General features: G+C 31.8%; 2 protein-coding genes across 2 annotated transcripts; one reads left to right on the forward strand and one right to left on the reverse strand.

Moving 5' to 3' along the window:
* The first annotated feature begins 720 nt into the window (after window positions 1-720).
* LOC137923239 (venom protease-like) lies at window positions 721-10,644 on the forward strand. The gene is made up of 10 exons (XM_068766430.1): window positions 721-904; window positions 1,469-1,539; window positions 2,879-2,926; window positions 3,704-3,827; window positions 4,708-4,770; window positions 5,835-5,923; window positions 6,624-6,803; window positions 7,606-7,825; window positions 8,943-9,106; window positions 10,411-10,644. Exons 1-10 carry the CDS (start codon window positions 865-867, stop codon window positions 10,600-10,602), a joined length of 1,191 nt encoding a protein of 396 aa, XP_068622531.1. The 5' UTR covers window positions 721-864; the 3' UTR covers window positions 10,603-10,644.
* A 1,585-nt stretch (window positions 10,645-12,229) lies between these two features.
* LOC137923393 (serine protease persephone-like) lies at window positions 12,230-22,099 on the reverse strand. Its single transcript, XM_068766636.1, has 10 exons — window positions 22,013-22,099; window positions 20,972-21,057; window positions 19,510-19,657; window positions 17,925-17,987; window positions 17,764-17,846; window positions 16,998-17,177; window positions 15,561-15,774; window positions 14,454-14,552; window positions 13,435-13,604; window positions 12,230-12,449 (listed from the first exon to the last, which is right to left on the reverse strand). The coding sequence occupies exons 1-10, from the start codon at window positions 22,059-22,061 to the stop codon at window positions 12,267-12,269; spliced, it is 1,275 nt and encodes a 424-aa protein (XP_068622737.1). The 5' UTR covers window positions 22,062-22,099; the 3' UTR covers window positions 12,230-12,266.
* Between the last annotated feature and the right edge of the window lie 274 nt (window positions 22,100-22,373).

Genomic DNA, 22,373 nt, shown 5'->3' on the forward strand with positions numbered 1-22,373 from the left:
AGTATTAAAAAAATCTTTATTTTTTAAACGGTTTTATTTAGTTCGACCCGTACGGAATTTATTTGAGTCAAAATTAAAAATTGAAATTTAAGCACCTTCCTGTTGTCAGATTGATCTGAAAATTGGTACACACATTTAATTTAGATGACAATACAATATAATAAAATCAATAACATTATAAATTTAAGATGGCCGCCGGTACAAAATGGCGGATTACATATTTTTCCTTAACCCCCTCAATTTGGGTATCAAATGAAAGGTCTACACTAGTAAAACACGATGATAATGTCAAAATTTAAAATTCAAGATGGACGCTGTTCCAATATGGCGGATTAGGTACATATTTTTCCATAACCACCACAATATGGGTATCAAAAAACCGTTTAACTTAAAAGTTTTTTAAATGTATTTATTTCACAACTAAATGCTCCTGTCTGCGATCACTAAGACACTATTTTCTTATGAAGAAGATTATAATGTATTACGTGCAGAAACATGGTGATATATTGTTGCCACTCATGTTAACAAATTAGATTTAGGCACATCAAGATTGACCAAATGAAGTAAGCCCTTCGTTTGTGTGTGTTTAACAGCATTTGAACGGACATTGATAAAAATTAAAAACATCGCAACAATAATAATTACAACTGTACAGTTGACTTGTCCGACAGAAACAAAACAGGTTTAACACATCTGACAATACCTTTGTCGGAACCACGTTGAATAAATATACTTTGCAATTCATCTTCGCAAGTTACATTCGTGAGTCCGACTCTTGGTTCACGCGTGTATATTTATTTATTACAATATAACCTAAAATTACATAATCTGTATCTAAAATTATAGTTAATACAAGAAATCACAATGACGTTCATTAAATATTACCTCATAATATTTACCTTAGGTAAGTTATACATTTTGATATTTTTTATTAAAATCATATAATTTAAACCGTGGCATCATTTTTATTAAATATCAAGCTTACATATTAGAGGAAACGTTTCAATATTAATTTTAACAAATTATTATTAAACGTTCGTAAATTTTATATTAAGGATTCGAGCTAGTTTTTAAAGACATTTGATCACATGTAAAAATCGTATTTATGATACTTTACTCTTTTAATTTTTAAACATAAGCACTATTCAAAACCGGTAAAAATACCGGAATGGCTTATAAGGAAAAATGAGAAAATAATCACTTTTATTAATCCATATTAAATTTGTGTGAAGACGTTCCTAAAAGTGACAAAAATATAACCAAAATATATATTACTTTAATGATTATATGATATAAGATAATTTTGCTGTATTATTAAAGTTGACCCTGTTAAAACCGTCGAAGCTGGAGAGGCTTTTGTCCAGCAGTGGACGTCCCATGACTAAAATGATGATGATGCTGTACACGGAAATTGAATGCTTAATTGCTTATTTTGTATAATTGGTTAACTATATATTCATACTTGCAGCAATATTCGAGCAAACGGCGTACGGACAAAATGTACCGAAGCCTTTCAAAGAGACAGAAAACAGTCGACCGGTAAGTTTTACGTTTTAAAGCACTTCGATAAAAAAAAAGATAAATATTTTTACTAATATATAATATACAGGGTGATAAGCTATAGGTGTGAATATTAGCTGCAGTGGCGTAGCTATGGTATTTGGGGCCTGGGGCAGATTGGGGCTTGGTGCTTGGCTTAGTCTAAATAATTTCAAAATTCAAAACAGAATGTAGTTAATATATATTTTTTTGGTTCAAAATAATAATAAAATATATATTAAATAATTATATTAAATAATTATATAAATATACATTAAATCTTAATAAAATTTATTGGGTAAATTTAAAACGAACATTCCTCGCTTTCTGGCCTGCAAAGTTATTAATCACAATTTCAAAATCAATAGTGTCGACTAGTTCATGTTCTATTGACATTATTGCAAGATTATTTAATCTATTTATCATTAAATAATCTTGCAATAACACAATAAACACTTTATGTGTTTTGCGAATGAAAGGTTTAAGCACTGTGTATATTATATTTTTGTAACCGTTTACTTGTTTTTAATCTTCTTATTATTTAACAACTTCTTTAGCACAAAAATAGTAAAATTCGATATTCTTTTTATGTTATTTACTTTAAATTATAGTTTTCATTTTTCTTTTAACATTTCATTATTCATCATTCAAAAAAAAAATTTAAAAAAATTATTTTCAACTTTGGTGCCCCCCTGCTTGTGGTGCCTGGTGCGGCCGCCCCGCTCGCCACCCCCTAGCTACGCCACTAATTAGCTGATTTGCTTACAATATATGTATGGTATCATCCTATCAAAAAGTCAATGGTTTTAGAATTAATAACGTAATAATAATGTAGTAAGAAAAATAATTAAAAAATCGTATTACATCCATTTATTAAAAAAAATAATAAGATTAATTATTAATAATTTGGTTTTTTTAATTTTTCATTTAAAATTAATTATGGTTTACTATATGCTCGTGCAGACCTTGTGCTGCCAGAAGTTATTGGTTTGTCGCGTTACAATAAAAAAATAAATAAACTAATGTAACACATTTTCCAGTGATCACTCAATTATTTGGGAATAAATGTAAAAGTTTTAAAGCTTCTAGCTGATAGTTGAGCTTTACATAGACTCCTCTAATTTATATCCATATTCAATCACCCAGTACCTAAATCACCCAGCTTATTAAACCTTGCTTATATAAACAAAAAACTAGTAATACATTTTCCTCAATAATTATGATTTTAAAATATTCGCAGACCAAACTTCCTATTATTTATGATCAATAACCATGTTTATTTATAAATAGAATTTACTTCAATATATTTCAATTTAATGACGATTATTGTTCACTATAGCAAAACTTTCCGGCGTTTGGTGGCAATAATAAATTTACAACATTTAATGTGAGTATTAAAATTTGTAATTTTACAACTACTTTTAATCATTTTTCTCCTTTAATATATCATTTGTTTATTTATTCAAAATTTATACACCGGCGTACCTAATACATAGGTCTTATACACCAGACAACCTTAAATTACATTCCTCTGTGATTTACTAGAAATAACTGATGAACTGTACTAATCTTTCATTTTTGAGCGTATATTAAAACAGGCGTGTGATTTGGCACATCGGAAATATCTTTCGTAAGAGGTTTCACCGACTTGCCGAATTACACACTGAAGATAATTACGGCTTCATAGAGCACTATCTCTGTCCCTCACTAACTATATAACGTTTTGGCAGTCGTTGTATTTCGTGCGACAGAGATAACTCTCTACGATGTCGAAAATAGCCGACTGTCTCTTTCCAAAGGTCGATGTGTAATATTTATCGCCGGATATATATAATGCTCTTGTTGCTCTATTTACACAAGAAATGTTTTTGTCGATATTTTTTCAATTATGGTTTTTATTCGCTCTGTTAATCCATTTATATTTTCCCGTAATTTGGACAGGTGTAAAACCTTACTATAATATTGTATTCTAAGCCAAAAATATTATTTTTGATACTCCTTTATGTTTCTCTATCCATTGGTAAATATATATATTTGTATAATATATGGAACAATTTTATAATATTTCTCTAAAACCTACTATAGATGGCACTAGTCAATAAGCCTCATAGACGTAGTACTAACATATCGACGCTCTCTTTAAAACCACTCTTTCCAATTTCAGGCAAACCTGTTAAATTATCAAAAGACAACAGAAAATCCTGAGTTAGAAGAAAACAATCCATGTAATTATAAGGAAATAGAAAAGCCAAACTTCGAAGTTCCCGGTCGCAGAATAAGCGAAGCCAGTCAGTGAAAATTTATTTATTTATTTACTTTATAGAAATATGTATTTAATGATATAAATATAGTTATAAGTAAATATAAGTAACTATACACTACTCACATGTTCCTATCTATAGGACAAAAGAGAAGAGCCTTACATTCCTTTAATATACAAATAAAAAATATTAGATTGTATTATTATTATTAAATAATAGCTAAGGAACTGACCTTTTCAATATCTTTTTAAAAAGAAGCGGTTTGTTATTTGACCTTGAGGTCAAAGGATTCAACTGCGATGTTTAGCTTCACTCTCTCTCGTTGAAAAATGCAATTTGTTTGTTATTTTGTCCTCTGGCAGCCTTAGTTGGGACTTTTATATTTATATTTCGTATAATTTGCTAAGAACCTAACAAGTTTCGAGTAATTTTGACTAAGACATCTGCATCTTTTTATTCTCTCATATAGTGAGAGACAGCGTCTTCTATATCTTTCTTTTTAAAGGACGTTATTAAATAAGTCTTATTATAGCATTTCGGAGTTTTTGGTTGATCGAAAATTTTGAAACTTTGTTTGTTGATTCGTCTGCAAGTTTTATATTATAATGATTTCATTTAAAATTATCAAAATTCATTTAAAAAGAGCAAATTTTAAGCTTTTGGCCGATTCTTTTTAGCAAACCAGCATTAGGACTTGGAAATAGTTTAGTTTATAATGTTAATTATTTAACCGACGAATCAAAAGTGCATGTAAATGTATATATATATATATATATACATATTCAAATTTTACATGCACACAAACAACGTGAACGTGTTCTCTGCATCTGTTGGATCATATGTGTAAGCATCGTGTTTGTTTATGTTAATGGGATAGTTTCAATTTGCCCATGCATGTTATTTACAGAATGCTTCGAGTATATATGGGAAGTAAAGAGGCGCGAAGATGACTTCAAACAAAGCCAAGCATGTAAGTGTGAGCAATGATAAATTTAATTAATCAACATAGCAAAATCACAAATACAAAATAAAAAATAAAGATATAATTCATTTATCGACATTGTAACATTTAAAAGAACTCTTATTGATCTTCAACTTATCATTAGTTTTTTAAATCTATTTTACTTTTGACTCCACTCAGCTTTGCAAGATGTCGCGGAAAAGAAACAGGAAAAAACACTACAAGAACACACCTTTTAACAGTTTAACAACACAGTTATATACATATATACATAATATTTTGAGTTGACTCATCACGATATATCTGAAACCATAATGTTTAGACAGCTAAAATTTAATAGTAATGTTACTCATATTAATTTAACGAAATTTTATCCGCAAGGCGGTTGAGCGAGCATTCATTAAAATTATTCATATTTTCAAACTATACACATCATAGATAAAAGACTAGGTCACAATATTTTTATAGATATACTAAATATTAGCAAAAATGCTTTTTTAAAAAATTCCAGTCACAAAGGGCAGTGCGGGCCGCGCATATGTACATTAGAGGTTTCCACCTATGAGTCATCACGAAATCTTTGAAACTGTAGGACTTAGGGACTTGAAATTTTTTAGTAATATTCCGTTTAAAAGTCAGTTAAGAACGTATTTTTCATAATACTATCCACAGGTGAGCTTGTGGAGGCGTTCATTACAGATTTCAATGCGAAGACTTCTCAAATTTAATATGAAACTCGTGTATTAACAGTTTCTCTTATTTTCCTCTTTGAATCAGATTGGCTTGCGTTTCGTTATTATTCTTTCATTATAGTTAAAATTATATATTCTATGTATTAAAAATACAGCTGTAAGATAAATATTTCGGGGATGAGCGCTCAACGATTCAACGCTACTAACATTATTTCCATGATTTCAACACATTTCCAATACAATAGTTTCGGAGATTCGAGAGAATTTCGAGTTTCGAGAGAATTCTTTTACATTAGACTAACTACGAAAAAAGTCTATGTCTCGTCATGATTTTTTTTTGTTTATATGCTTAATTATATGTATTAACGTCTATGTTCACAGGCTTTTATTATAAACTGCAACATCAAAATCCTAAGCCGCATTATGCAATTGGTGGAAGAATCACTGAACCCGGCGAATTCCCCCACATGGTGAGTTATTCTCTAATAACATACTAATTAAAATAAAACTAAGATCTCTTGTTATTCCAAATACTCATTTTTATTATTTAAGTCCAGCAACTGGACTTTAATGTGAATAAATAACTATTAAAAGGAATCCGTATAAGAAAATGAGGAAGAAAATAATTTTTAGTATTACGCAAAATAATATTATGTACTTCATATATATTTTACAATTTTCAATCAGAAATTTTTGGATAATTTCACACAGGTGTTTGTTTATATTTTCTAAACACTCCTTATCAAGTATATATCTTTACATGTAAGATAAATGGATAGACGGCGAAGAAGACGCCACAACCTCAAGGGCTGATTCGTTAAAGTCTCGATACAACATTAGCCGAAACAGAAGACCTGCAAAGATGACGAAAAAGAGTGCCCGACAAGTTTCGATGAAAAGGGTCATCATCGTTAAGAACAGAGAGCTTAAATTTGTAGTCAATTGAAGAGCAGATGATTTAGAATTTTAGACGTTATACATTTCTGTAATTAAGGATTGTAGTTATAATGTGTTTACATAACAACGTCTAGTTATTAAGCTAAAGTTTCTTAAAGACTCTTAATATTTCCTTTATTACATTTTACTTTTCAATTTCATTTTACATTTCAATTCACTGTAACAGTTTTTCATATCGTCTTTTGTATGCGTCACAAGAATATTGTGTTTCAGGGTGCTGTTGGTTGGAAATCGTCGTCCGGCACGTGGATATTCAAATGCGGCAGTTCCTTGATAAGCTCTAATTTCATGCTAACCGCAGCGCATTGCTCTAAAGTATCTTCCAGGGACACAACCGTAGCAAACACCGTGCCTGAAATCGTCCGATTGGGAGACAAAAATATCATTGATGTGGTAAGTATAAACAATAGACGATCGGTTATTCCATTGACTATCGCGAATGTAACTCGTGTTAAGTTTTCATTGTCGATAAATAACAACGCTTACTTTAGTTTTAGTTAAAACTTTCACTTTATATATTTATATTTTTATTTGTATTAATATCCACTAAGGATCATTTCACATATTCATACACGTCATGAATGTCAGAAGGGTCTAATTTGTTTGAAATTGGAATCAAACTTTGCTCCCCTATAATGGCATCCTTCAATTTAAAGCTATCAGTGTTCCAAACACGCCTTGTTCTGAGAAGTACCTACAACAAACACAGATACGGTTTTCTTGTTATGATATATTCTTTTTAAAGTGCCACGATTTTACGACGGTTGATAGCAATTACGGCAATCTTAATTTTTAGAAAATTGAACAGGTTCTCTTCCCAAATTTTTGTAATGACTTTTTTCTGCCATGATATTCATCTTCTAACAACACTTCGCATTCCATGAATCTTACTCTGTATGATAGGTTTTTTTTTTTTGACGTGTCGACCACCCCTGTGTAGAGAATGGTATAGAATTTTTTACAATTCAACCCAGCTAAGATTTTTATTATCTGAAGTGGCAGTGGCTCATGCAGCCGACGCAGCGTGAATAGGCCCCCCAATAGGTGAACCAATGATATAAGCCAGGATCGGGTATTTAAACCCATAAATGAAACACGTTCGATCGATTTACATATTTTTGTCTTTAATTACTTGATTATATACAATCAATAACTCAACAATGAGTTAGTAGATTAATATTTTGAATATTTTCAGTATGCAAATGGTCTGAATCCTGTCGACGTGAGAATCAAAAAAATTATTGTTCATCCCCTTTATAAAGCACCAAAGAAGTATAATGATATTGCTATCATAGAGCTGCAAAGTCACGTCACATTTAATAAATACGTGCAACCAGCATGCCTCTGGACTAAATTCGACACCAGTCCTCTAGGAACGAAAGCAACACTTACTGGATGGGGAGTTATTGAAACTGGTAAGTTTCCATTACTTATGACATTGTTACGTATAGGTATGTAAATTAGCTATTGAATAGAAAACGCAATTATAGGGAGTCAGATAAGAGGAGATATATACATATGTTATATATAAATAATTTTAGATTAATATATATATACATATATAAAATTATGTATATACTAGCAGATCCCGCGAAGATTGTTTTGCAAAAAAGGGTTTAGGATTGTATGTATTTTTGTGTGCTGTATCATAAAAACAACAAATTTTGTCCAAAAAAAATATAAAAAATTTAGGAGTAGACCACCCTTAACATTTAGGGGGATGAAAATAGATGCTGTCCGATTCTCCACCCTGCCCGATATGCACGCTAGGATTCACGAAAATCGGTCTAGCCGTTTCGGAGAAGTTAAATCGTGCACACCGAGACACAAAAATTTTAAATATTAGATATATATATGTACACTAATAATATGATTACTAATTTTATAACATATTACTTAGATATAGTTATGATAGTTTCGGATAAATCTTAATACAGGAGCCAAGTGTTCTGCAATAATCAACAAACATTTTGTTTTGCCGTATACCTTATTTTTTTACTTTTACTATTAAATTTCCTTACTTGAAATATAGAAATAAAAGTACAGAGTTATAAAGTCGAAAATATAACAAAACTTATGTTAAAAAATATTTTTCATAATTTTTTTTAAACCTGGAATTAATCGATGCATATAAATAATGGCCATTTTTATGTACTAAAATATTTAAAAACTCCAAAATTGAAATTAATACCATTAGATGGAGGATAAAGGTAACTGCTGGCTATGGACAAGGTACGGGTTATGATACAGTTTCAGCCAAACCTGGTGGACCAGGATGTCCTGATTTGTGACGGTTTTGAATCTTAAGGTCTTCTTCATCTTAATCCTTGTTCTTTCCTTTATCATCTTAAACCTTATCATCGTCATCATATCAGCCGATAGACACACGCTGCGTAGCACAGCCTTCTCCCAAAGATCGACACAATGACCAGTGTTGCCCACAACCAGCGACTCCTCGCGTCCCTATAGGTACTTGATACTACTGAATTCAAACGTCATCATATATTTTTTCATGTATTTTATATATTACAGCGAGATTATTAACTTCCCCGGAGCTACAAGCGGCGGAAGTTGACATTTTTGACTCAAAAGTATGTGATGATTTACTGAAGCCCTCATGCAGCCGGCTGTGGTGTGGAATGAACGAAACTCAACTCTGTGCTGGAAAGCTGTCCGGCGGTGTTGATGCATGCCAGGTACTCACAAACTCGAACTTACGAAAACTATGATGTTCTATACACTATTTAACACTATAAACAAAGACACAGTCAAAAACAAATTCATCTCATCAAAGTTTCTTAACAGAAAATATCATAAGGACTTACTTCGTCGTTTCAGTCCATAAACATCCACTGCAAGGCCTATACCTCTTCCAAAGATATCTATGAGAGGATATACCATTATCACCACGCTTGGCAGGTAGGTTGGCGATCGTAGTGTGGTTTTAAGGCACACATATGACGCTGCTGCATATCCTCTGGAAACTTATTTGTGTGCATTGGAAATCCTATATAATTATTGCACAATATGTGAATTATATAAGATTATATCCTGAGAATCGAACCCGCGATCTAATGATCAAGTCTCAGTCCTCTACCGCTGGGCTACCACTGTTTTAATATGACTTAAGATATTGTTGTAGTGTTTTCGAGTTTTCATATTTGCTAAGAATATTCGGTATAAATTTTGGAAAGTAAACAGTGTATAATGCAAGTCTTATCGCTATTAATCTTCTTTAATTTCAAGCCATGACATGATGCTTATTGTGAAGGCTCAACTTATGGTATTACTTATGGTTTACCTTTAAAAAAAGAAATTGCTTTAATATGGTAATCTTTTCAAATTTAATAGAAAAATCTTCGGAGTTGTTTTGTTAACTTCAAGTCAAATCTAAATTTTAGTTCTAAATCTAATTCAAAGTTGATCGAAATATGTGGAACTTTGTGGAACTAGCAGTTTGACTTATTTACATGATTTATTTTATAATGCAATAAAAATTTGATATTTTTTTTTAAAAGAGCAATTGCCAAGTCTCTTTTTGGTCGGCTCTTCTCAACAGATCAGCGTTGTTTATAATATTAAAACAATGGACGATTTCAAAGAGCATGTAAATATCTATTTGAAACATATTTTGAATTTGAATAAATTTTAAAACTTTCTAATATTAAGTATGATAAAAATTTAAGACTGTATACATTTTTTGATAAAGCGTCAGCGTAAAAATAACAAAAGGATTTTGCTTAGAATTAGGTTCTTATAAGATTCTTCACACGACGTACACGAGTGATTATTAAAAATGATCCTAGGTGATGAATTATATGATGAAAAGAAACCGCTTTAACAACAGCCACGTACAATTGTACAAATAAAACATTTTGAACTAAAAATTGACGTTTAATGTTCAAGTTAAGTTTTACAGTGGAAACAAATCATTGTTTTAAGGATGAATGATATAAATAAATTAACAATATGAAAATTCGGAAATATTTTCTTATTGCAGGGAGATTCCGGCGGACCCTTGCAAGTAAGGATAGATTTGCCAACTAAAACACAAGGAGCAATGCACTACGTGATTGGTGTGACGTCATTCGGCATCGGCTGCGCGCGCGCAAACACGTCCGGTGTTTACACGAGAGTATCGAGTTTCATAGACTGGATCGAAGACGTTGTTTGGCTTGGGAACACATCTTAACTTATAACGATACAATTCCTTACTATTATAGATAGAGTGATTATCTTTTAGATGATTATCTTTGTTGTACGTGTTGTTAATAAAATAATAACCTGAAAGACTTGTTTTGACCTGTTACCTGAAAGACGCCCACTGTAAGACATAGGCCTTCCAAACACCGCCACGATTACCGGTCTTGCACTGCAACGACCTCTCTCGAACTTGATTAAGTCATCTCTTTTAATCACTTCGGCTTATTAAACAAAATCGGCAAAAATAAAAGAAATAAGCACTTTAATTCTACAGATAAAGCTAAAGAATAAAGTTTTAGTATGTATATTTTTTTTTTGTTTTTATTTTAAAACTACTCAAAAGTGTATTACAAAATTTTCGCTGGAAAAATACCAACATTATTATATGACATCCCATAAATCAACGTCAAGTCGAAACCTGATGATACTATTTATAATAGATTTCAGCTTGACGTTACCAACAGTGTTAACTACTAAAAAAATATTTAAAATAAAAAAGTAATTCGAATAAAATATATGTGACGCATATATTATAACTATAGCTATTCAAAAAAGTAAATAAACTTATTATGCAATCTTTAATATTTTATCCATTACTATGAACAAGAATCTTTACTTTTATATTTCCACGTTCTTGTTACCGTGCATAACGCGATTAAAGACTTAAAAATCTATACTAAAATGACTTTATGTAATCTATTTTTTTAAAAAAACGCCGACTGCATGGCATGGGTCCCCACCAAAGATATCTATGGGCGGATATAGCATGATCGTCATGCTTGGAAAGCGGATCAGCAATCGTAGTATTATGGTACGCAGAGGACGTTGCTATTCATCTTCTGAATAAAAATATTTTCTGATAAAAATAGTTACTGTATACATTTATTGATGAAGCGTCATCGTAAAAATAAAATAAGAATATTGCTTATGGAGGTTGTTTTTGTAGAGGAATTCTTTTCGATACTAGTTTCTATTAAATTGGGTTCTTATAAGATTCTTTATACGACGGAAACGAGTGATTACTAAAAATAATCTTAAGGGATGAATTATATAATGAAAATAATCTAAACGCTCTTACCGATTATTTTTACACTTTTAAAATATAATTTATTCAAATTTTACAAGAATAGTTACAAACTATTATGCCAATTAAACCTTTTGAATCTAAAAATTAACGTTTAAACTTTCATTGGAAACAAAACATTGTTTTAAAGATGGATGATATAAATAAATAAGCATTTATGGTATGCAGAGGACGTTGTTGTCCATCTTTTTAAAACTTGCGTGTTACCAGTGGCACTCCTACAATTAAAACGTAAAAAATTAAAATATTATTAGATTGTATCCGAGGAATCGAACCAGGGACCTACAATCGCAAGTCTCTTTTTCTACCACTGAACTAACAACGCTCAACATTTACTTACAATTGTTTATTTTAACATCGATTCATTTAATAAAGTATCTAAAATAAATAAGAAATAAAAAAAATATTTATTATCAAAAATTTTATTGCGTCTTACCTAATTAAACCTAAGGTAAATAACATGAACAAAATAAGTACATTTTTTTCACAATACACTTATATAGAGGAAAGAGTTATATGGAAACTACAAAATATGTTTGAAAGAAGCTAACGTAAGTTTATTACACTTACTACGTATCTCCCCAGACAACTTCTTCAATCCAATCTAGAAATGCAGAGGCCTTTGAATAAACACTAAGAGTTAGTGGGAAATCACATCCGAAGTCGAAAGAGCGGACACCGAGTATATAGTGAATATTCCAATCTGTGTACTCCGGTATCTTCAATCGGGCTTGTAGAATGCCTCCGATGTCCTCCTGAAATAAATATGTTACATTAATATATATCATATTTTATATTGTCTCTGCTACAGAGTATTCAAAATTTAGACACACTTTTAAATCGACAAATATTTTAACATTATAAATGGTAAGCTACCACTGGTTGGAAACTCAACAGTTCCTTTTATTATATGAAAATCTTGTAAAATATAATATTTGACGTAATCATAATATTTGTATGTGTATCTATGTATGTTTATACCTGTATGTTAGTATGTACTCGTATGTATGTTTTGTACACGTTAACTAACCATTATTTATACCGCCACTGTTTCCATACTATGGTTGTCTGTAAGATATTGCCTGTTGTGATAAGACCGCCTACTGTACTTATTTGTTTATTATTAAAAAACTATTTGAATGTATCCTTGCGTGTACAATAAAGAATATTAATTTAAACTAATATCTACAGTGTAAATGAGTCATCAATTGTCAACTTTGATATCAACTAAAAACTCTTGAATGTTATAATAAGTAACATAAGTTATTGTCCAATTTTTGACCAGCGAGTCTCCACTTCCCACTTCAATCAAAGTGAGAATAATCGTCTTGTTGATAGATGACAGACTTCGAATAATGCCAAGTAAGTACAAGACCACGATTTGGTTTTCTTTGCCCGAACTAGCCACTCATACGCACGAACGATGCGAAAGCTTACATAATATCATACTCGCTTGTGTATAGCAATGTAACTTTGTCAAAGGCATTCCATAACAACGTTCCATACGGTTTACAAAATTAATTTCTTTTATAACAGTCGACTTCTCTCTACTTCTGGCCTTGCGTTGCCCACATTCAGCAATTTCTCGGGTCCTATCAACTTCGCGTGTACTAGCTTTTGGTCGCCCGAGAATCTTTCAGCTCCGATGGCCGTCGACGAGCAACGGTTCGACTTCCACATTTCTTATCTCGGATCTACTTAATAATTATTACGAATCTACTTAATAAAACAAATTACTTGACATTCGGTATTGTTGGTCTGTTTGCGTTCGCGAGCTGCGCATAACTGATGGAACAGTAGCCCGCGCCAGCTTCCATCGTGGCGGCACTGTGTTATCCTCTCGCAAATCATGGTATCCATTAATTTGACCTCGGCGACTTGTAACACCGGATTACTGACTCTATCGTCTATGAACAAAAATTTTTGGTATCAAAATTTTCTTATTATAATATTGCTTACATTATTATCTGTATATCAAGATACTTATTTCCTTTATAATGAGAAAATTAAAAATAAAATAAAATGAGTATAAAACGCCAAACAAAAATAATTGAATTATTCAGGTCCACATTTATGTGAGATGAAAAACTGAGAGACTAGTCCATCTTATTAATAACTATCAAATCTACAGTTTATACAGTTTTATTATTAACTCGCGTTGTGATGCAACGGATCGCATATCCGTGTATTTGTTCCGCGAACCATTTTGAATAAATACTCATTCGAAACAAACACAAGCTAGATTGGTCGCTTGCCGGATAATAACATTTTCCGCGGTATGAAATATTATGCAGTGTCAGTTTATTACAACAGGAAAAAGAATGGTATGATAGGAAACCCAGGATCTTGGTCCTCGTTGTAGCATTGATTGTCTGTTGCACAGTAAAATCACACGCGGCATGGATGCGGTTAGTGCCAAGGCCGAAACAATCATGGTAGGCGGAAGAAAGTTTTGTCACAGTTTTTAACTTAAGTATCCGGTTTTTAACTTAAGCATTCGTGTTGCCACTTCACAGCATGTCTTGTTCACTCGGCGTTTTTAGGCGTTAGTAGAAACAGGGTAGGAATATATAGAAAGGACAAACTGGCAGCTACATAGTTACTTAATAAATTTCGAGTGTGAAATATGAATCCGAAAAAGTAAATGTATTGATAATTAGAAAAATTATAAATATAATATATATCACGGCGTAAACAATAAAAATATATTTATATATATATAAAATATATTTTACAAATAATTGTAAAATCCGTACCTTTATTTCGTTCTTGGTCAGTGATTTTTCTAGACAGTGTGAGCCTCGTAAAGACATCGAAACTGTCACTTATAAACTCTTTCTTCATAACCGTTTTATCTGTATAAAAAAGTAAAAGACAAATTTAATGCATTTTTGATGAAGTCTGGCTAAAAAATACAACATTGAATTTTCATATCCGCATACGTGTATTCTGGTATTTTGCTTTTAATATGGCTGTTGCGAGCCATAAGGGCAGCTTGTAATACATACATATATTTTTATTTATTCATCCCATTGACGGACACTGGAGGGAGAGAGGTTGGCGATCGCAGTATGGTATTTTGATAAGCAGAGGATGCTACTGCCCATCCTTTGGAAACTTTTTTGTGAGCAGCAGCAATCCTATATAATAATTGCACAAAGTGTGAATTATATAAGATTGTGTCCTGAAAATCGAACCCGCGACCTACTATCACAAGTCTCAGTCCTCTACCGCTAGGCGAAGCGATCACTGCTCGAATACAACTCGAATTGAATTTATCGATTTCATCCATCTTTTTTATAAGTTTTTTTAATGAAAAAATAACAATTTTACATGCGTCTTGCATTTAAAATGTCAATAAATAAATTTAAAAAGATCTGATGTTGAGTGTTTGTGGGATCAATCATTGGAAAAATTTAGACATTATTTATTTACGCAGCATAAATAAAAACAAACATTTAGAAATAAATGACTTTACTAGCATTTGAAAAATAGTTACCCTTTCTTACTAACATAATCGTTCCCCAAATATGCATTAGATGATTTGTCCTCAAAATTAGTTAGCTGCTTAGGAATGTCTTTAATAATAATAATAATAAAGCTCTATTTCATTCCATACAAATGGTACTTAGATAGTTTTATTAATTTTGTACTAAATTTGTATGGACTCAGGATAAAAGCCTCTTTCATAGCTTTCCATTTTTCTCTATCTTTTGCTAACAGGAGCCTCCCGTGACCCGCTGTAGACACGACGTTAGCTCGTCTGGCATCAGGTCTGCCTCTCGCTCTGATACCTCGCGGTGCCATCCATTTTATATAAAATGTCTTCAATACTACCCGTAAATACATAAAATATCACTCACTTGACTCTATCGCGTTCCAACCAGTCAATTCCACGTTGCCAGTAACATCGCTCTGATCAAACCAAATGCAAGAGGGATGGACTTTCGATGAAAATACGATGTCCTTCTCGAATTCAACTATTGCTATGTCATAGTACTTTCTATTCGTCCTATAGTATGGGTGCAAGAGAAATTTGTATATGTATACATCTTCCGGAGATTTTCCGATTTCTTTCTAGAAATAAAACATTTTAATAAATTTTTTTTTCTCGATTGCGGGGGAAATGTGTTGCCTTATCATAGTTACGAATTGTAAATTTGTCTTGCGCTTTATGGATCTTTTCTAAAAGATCAACAACTGTCTGATGTATTCTTTTTTTAAATACTTTTTTGCCTCGCCTTTTGTCTCATTGAGTAGACCTTATACCTTATCTATTTTACGAGTATAGCTATATATATATACGATAAAGCACTATCAAAATATTTCTACCGGTAGTAGTACTTGTATATATGTATACGTATATATATATATATATATACCTTATATATATATACCCTTATATATATATATATATATATATATATAAGGTTTACTGAAGAGGAATTTTTAAAAAATATTTAAAAAAGGAATTTAAACCTGTAGAAATATAAGATTTCATATGCATCACAATAATGCTTAAAGACTTAAAATTTAATAGAAATATTACTTTTATAGTAAAGGCAAGCAAGAAATTCTACTAGCAGGGGGATTGACGGAGTGTTTATATAGTTGAAAAAACCGGCGAGTGATAGTTAGTAGATATTTATAATTGTTATTAAAATGTATGATTTCTTTTGATCTTTGTACTACACTCGCAGGATTTTATTGCGTAGGCCGGAACAACTACAATCTATCATAAGTTAATTTTTTTAAAAAATGGGTACGAAACTGTACTTAATTATTTTCAATTTGATGACCAAAGCCTTTGATGAGAAAGACATACTGCAAGCTATAAAGGTGAGAATTTTATTAACTTATCTCCCGTAGCACTAAAGCAACCATTATTTAAAACTGTAAATATCTGTCACACTCTAGCTAACTTATATTTATCAAGCTTACGTTGATATACATTTCATTACACAGATTAAAAACAATAATGAAGAGCATTCATTTGCGATTATAAATCAATAATTAAAACAAATGAAGCAAAACAGAACAAAATGTAAAGATAACGAATGTAAGGACTAGGAAAAAAATGAAAAGAATTAAAAAATCTATGAAAAATGATAGAAATTGAAAAAAAAAAAGATGAGAACGAAAATAATACGATGAATAAAATATATTTTGCAAAAGTGGTCTCTGTGTACCAAAGAATGAGGAAAAACAAGAGCCCCTCAAAAACAGGGGCCATAAATAGGTAATAGGCCAATACATAAATAGGTTATTAAAATAAGGCAAAAAAAAAATGTTCAATAAACCTTATCAGAAATGTTATTTTCACCGAACCGGACTATTTTCGGTTTTATATCAGACACCCTTGTGTCAGGCGTTGGCAGTTGAGAGCAATGGGCTGCGGTCAGCATGTACCTCTCGCTGATTAACGCCCCTTCGCACATAAACAACCACGTGTTGGTATGAGTCTCCCAGCCAATTGCACCCTGGAATATTTAAATAAGTCAACTGTTATGTACATAGACACGCAATGCACACGCTTTCCGGAATGGTAGTAGTGTTTTGTGTTATTAGTCAGACAATAACAACTACCGAGTCCGGCGCTCGTGGGCGCTCATCTGTCGGACTACTGAGCAGGTATTATCGACGAGTGATTGCCCAAGTTGAAGGAAACACTCGTAAAGACTCTTGAGCCTATTCACTCCATGAAGTGTGTAAATGGTAGTATATAGAGCCCTTCTAGGAGCTCTGGAGCTTCGCCACTTCAATAGAAGTGTTAGGCAAGGCACCCTAGTCTGGAAATTCCATTTGGTCAGATTAAAAAGATTTTTCTTATTATATTATCATAAATATATTTATTATTTCTCAAATCATTGTTTTTTGAATAGGTTATGTAATAAACTAACTAGCGGTAAATGCGTATACTCACCCCTTTAAAACTTTTACACTTATAACTAATCACTCTGTATATTAATTTAATCGTGAAACTTGATATCTGATAATTTTTTATTTCAATCACAGATAATAAATAGTAAAAATGTGACATGTTAATAAATATCCAAAATATATTACCATGTGTGCGAATTCCGAAGCAACAGCATCATAACCGCCAAAGTTTGTTTGAATGAAACTGTTGTTGGCAGTCCGATCTTCACCTATAACAATCGACATATAATTAAATGCCTATGAATAATTATTAAAATAAATTTAATTACTACCCAAACAATACTCACAAATCACTGAAGCCAATAGAACTTCGTCGTAATAACGAATTTTCCACAAGTGCTCTAAACATTCTGAAAATATACGAAGTAGTTACTTAGATATAATGACTTCTAGATCCACAATTCTATAATAATTGTGCTTTAATATAACTACATGAGGTTTAATAAAGCCTAGCTTAATCCTATTTAAACATGTTGAAAGCTATGTATTCGCGTATTTCCATTTAAAATAGGTGAGCCAGTTATTGCTATACCATTAAACTATGGTGAGTCGCATCTCACTGGTGACCATAGTTTAATGGTATAAGGTTTATAGAAAACGTCTTCCCCTAGTAAAATATTGCAAGTATCAATCAAAACGACACATGAAAGTGAGTTGCATGGCTTTGTTACTCAACTAGACGGCGCGGTTTTTAATTCTAATATAAACTTCTACAATCTACTCCACTAATCTAGAATCTACTCCCCCCTCCCCCTTCAAGAATCGCTATGACTAGTTGATCAGTATCCAGCGATTTACCGCTTCCTCAACTATGTCGTCGTTCCACATAGAAGGTTGCTGTTGCCGCGTCTACGTACTAGTGATCGCTACTCGAGAACCAGGCAGTAAAATATTAAAAGGAATCAAGCGTTATTTTGCGGAAGTCCATCCTAAGTAAGAAAAATACGAATATTTAGCCACTTATGCACATGCAATATCCTAAATTCCGCATATGCGCATGCATGTGCGGAAGTGGCTAAATATTGGTCCTTTTCTTACTCAGACAGCAAAAGTCACTAATTTTTATTTTTTGAAATAAATAACCGCATTTTTATACTTTAGAACGTGAATCTCTATTATTTAAAATAATCTATTTCCTGGTTTTAGGTAACCGAATGGATTAGTACGCTAAGCTGTTAAGAGTGTAAATACTCATATCTTCATTCAACTTTCCTTTCACTCTTAGCGAAACGTTAGTTTTGAAAGATTTAACGAAACAGTTTCAACATTTAAAAGTGTCCTGTGACATTTATAGCAATAAGCTTAGGTGTAAATTGAAAAGAGTGTGAACGTTTGAAGATTGAGATTCAAAAGGAAAACACTTATAAGGCCTAACTGTTATTATTTATATAAGACTATTTTCCTTAACTATATAGGTGTAGGTTTCGAAAATAAAACAAAAATCCATTGTTCTGAAATCAGACGTACGACATTTAAGGTTATTATTAGAATTTTCAATTCTTTTTTTAAAAGCTTACTCTTCCATATTTTTTATCACATTGACATCACAAAAATGCCCCGCTTTACCCACCGGTGACCACCGCAATGGAAGCCATCATAACACCATCATTAACGGCGCCATCAAGTATCCAGATTAAACAGCCACTGATTTACCGACTTTTCATGAGCGCGGCACAATACAAATTATAATTGTTACAGAAACTAGTTTCATCACATTTATGTTATTTAAAAATTCAAGATATCTAAAGAATCTTTAAACAATCAATTGTGTATTATACATAAGGTATTGACCTTAACATTGATTAAAAATTAAAATCTTTTACATCGCTGCAAGCTGTATCGTATATTTTTAATACAAAATTCTTTACTCACTAACTTCGCTGATCCGTCGGCCGGGTTCTTGAAAGTCGGGAAGTATCAAAGGACCCGAATTGCAAGGACTAAACTCAATATCCTTATTTTCAGGCCTGTTATGTATTATTTTATACAAATAATCAGTCTTTTTCTCAAATGGAGTTAGCTGTGAACAAATAGATAAACTTAAAAAGCGATTCATTTCATTTTTTATTTATTCGTCTATGTGTTTATTTCTATTTCCCAATTATTGTATAAGAATTGCATATTTCATATACAATAAGTAAGTCCTTAATTTTGAAATATCGGGCGTGACCCACCTGCGGCTCTGAAAAATATTTGTGGCTATCAATACATGTACCTTAGTTAGCTTTAAATTTTTATGTCATTGTATTCAAAAAAAAATCGTGAAATTAAAACAACAATCAATATTAACTAACCAGCGTCGAAAACAATGAAAAAGAAATGCATGGTAAGTAAAATAATTGTTTAATATTTGCTATTTACAACATTATATATTTTGTACTTTTATACAAACGTTGTACATAATTTCTGATAACTTTTAAATACGTTTTTATTCAGGATTCTAAATTTAAAAAAACCTCGGAATGTTAAAAACACGACCACCCTTGATATTTATCTTTATATGTGTAGTTATAATGATTTGGTAAAATATCCATAGTAGATTTAAATAAATTAATGAATAACGGTCAACAGAATTAAATTTGAAAGTCTTTTGTTTGCATTAAATTCTTCTTCACAGTCATATCTTATTACCAAAAGTCATATCCGCCTTGATACGCCTTGACAGAAAAAAGGTTCTGTACCATCCTATCCTCTGTTTTCTTCAGGGCATTAGTTAAAGACAGTCTAGTTATTTAATAGAATCAGGCGTTACCTCGCGGAAGTCCATCCTAAGTAAGAAAAGGACCAACATTTAGCCACTTCCACACATGCAGTGGTAGTCGTGCAATAAAGTGTTTAATAAAGACTCTGTGTTTAGCACTAATCGGTGTAACATAACTCCTGAAGATGCCCCGTGGAGAGGTGAAACACGTGTTGAGTGATTTGGCGGTGGCAGTTGTGTGATTCGCATTGTTTGCCGCATACTCATTTATCAGCGGGCTGGCGGGCGGTGCACTTTATTGCACGACTACCACTGCATGTGCGGAAGTGGCTAAATATTGGTCCTTTTCTTACTTAGTCTAGTTATTGATTTGACTTGATCAGACCACGAACGAGTGAATGTCCACGTGGTCTTTTGCTATCTTATTTCCCGACAACTGTAGTTTATTGAAGTTATCTTGCCTGCGGAGGATGCAGTCAATGTAACACGGAACACGTTCGTAACATTCGGATTCTAGTTTTGATCTTAAATTACAATTTATTCCAAGATCAAAATAGTTTAACACACGTTAAAAAATTAAATAAGTTTTTTTTTAATATTAAAAATTCGTTTTTCAGTAAACTATTAACTTACTTCCTTCTGTTTATCCTTTGAAATTGACAATATCCTCGAACGCTGTCTGTCTGTTAACTTATCGAATCCTTCACTGAAACCCAATACTGTGGGATAAATAAAAAAAATAGTTTAGTTCAATAAACATGTAGGAAGATCCGAAATTAAATACCGCTACCTCACAATAATATTTGGCGTTGATATTATAGTGATAAAATAAAAACGAGCAGCATACATTGGTGTGTAATCATCATTCTCGTCATCAGCTACAAGACATCCTTGCCTTTGAACGATGTTAACAAGGTTATCTGTCTACATTGTAGACAGATAACCTTGTTAACACTATGTCGTCTACTGTGGTCGCCGTCCTATGCTACGCTTTCCTGCGAATGATCTCCAATCCAAAACCTTATAGCTCCAATAGCCGTCTATTTTATGCACTAGTTGTCCTGCTCATTGCGACTTCAACTTGCTAAACCACATATAGTTAAATAAATTTTTATATGTTAAACGAAATAAATAATTCAATTTGTTTCTAAGCGCAAAACTTACGAACAGCTCGATCAATTGAATATTTTTTATATTTATTTAAGGCACTAGCGAGTTGTAAAACAACTTTTCTTTTACATTCAAACTACAGTGCAAATAAAAAGACCTGCCTCAACGTATCAAACGTTTCACGTCAATCGAAAACAAATAGAGTCAAAAATAACTTAACAAAAAATATCTTTTTCGATAGAACATTAAAATGAAACCATATTCACATTGTTATTATGTGATTATACACTCTTGCAGTATAGGAAATAGAATTAATTTTTCATATATTCGTCTTTTAAAAAATTAAATAAAGTTTTCATTTTAAATACATTTTACTTATTTTTCTTTTGCACTGTGACATGACAATAACTTTTGACGAATGTAAACAGGTGGTAACATAATAATTTAAACGATGATTTCATTTGTTTACAACCATTGGAGACACTATGAATTCACAAAAATATAATACAACACTAATACATCTCACATGAGGTAATTAAACTTTCTTAATTAAAAATAACATACTTAGTCCAACAAATAACAATAATAGAGGCTTATGGTATGCGGAACACATTTTAAATGATATTTTAAGTTAATTTACTATGTATGTTGTGCAACTGGCGGCACTATACTGAAGGTAAACAATACATTATATGACTTGTACCGGCTAAAACCAGTTATCAATTGGACTTTACGTCAATGCAAAAAACGACTTGTATTAAGTTTATAATTAGTTTTTTCCCGTTTCAGATCAGCTAAATGATAAATAGTAAATGTGTTATTTTGTCCTACTCTACAATAAAATAAAGTTATCATTCCTATCTTTCGCTCGTGAGTTGGCGAGTGATACGGTTGAAAGAAACAAAACTGTATAGAATAAGGCACT

The sequence above is a fragment of the Battus philenor genome, unplaced genomic scaffold (genome assembly GCF_028537555.1).
Source record: "Battus philenor isolate CCGP_79_NKW_IND1 unplaced genomic scaffold, ilBatPhil1.0.hap1 SCAF_21, whole genome shotgun sequence".
NCBI classification, from domain to species: Eukaryota; Metazoa; Arthropoda; class Insecta; order Lepidoptera; family Papilionidae; genus Battus; species Battus philenor.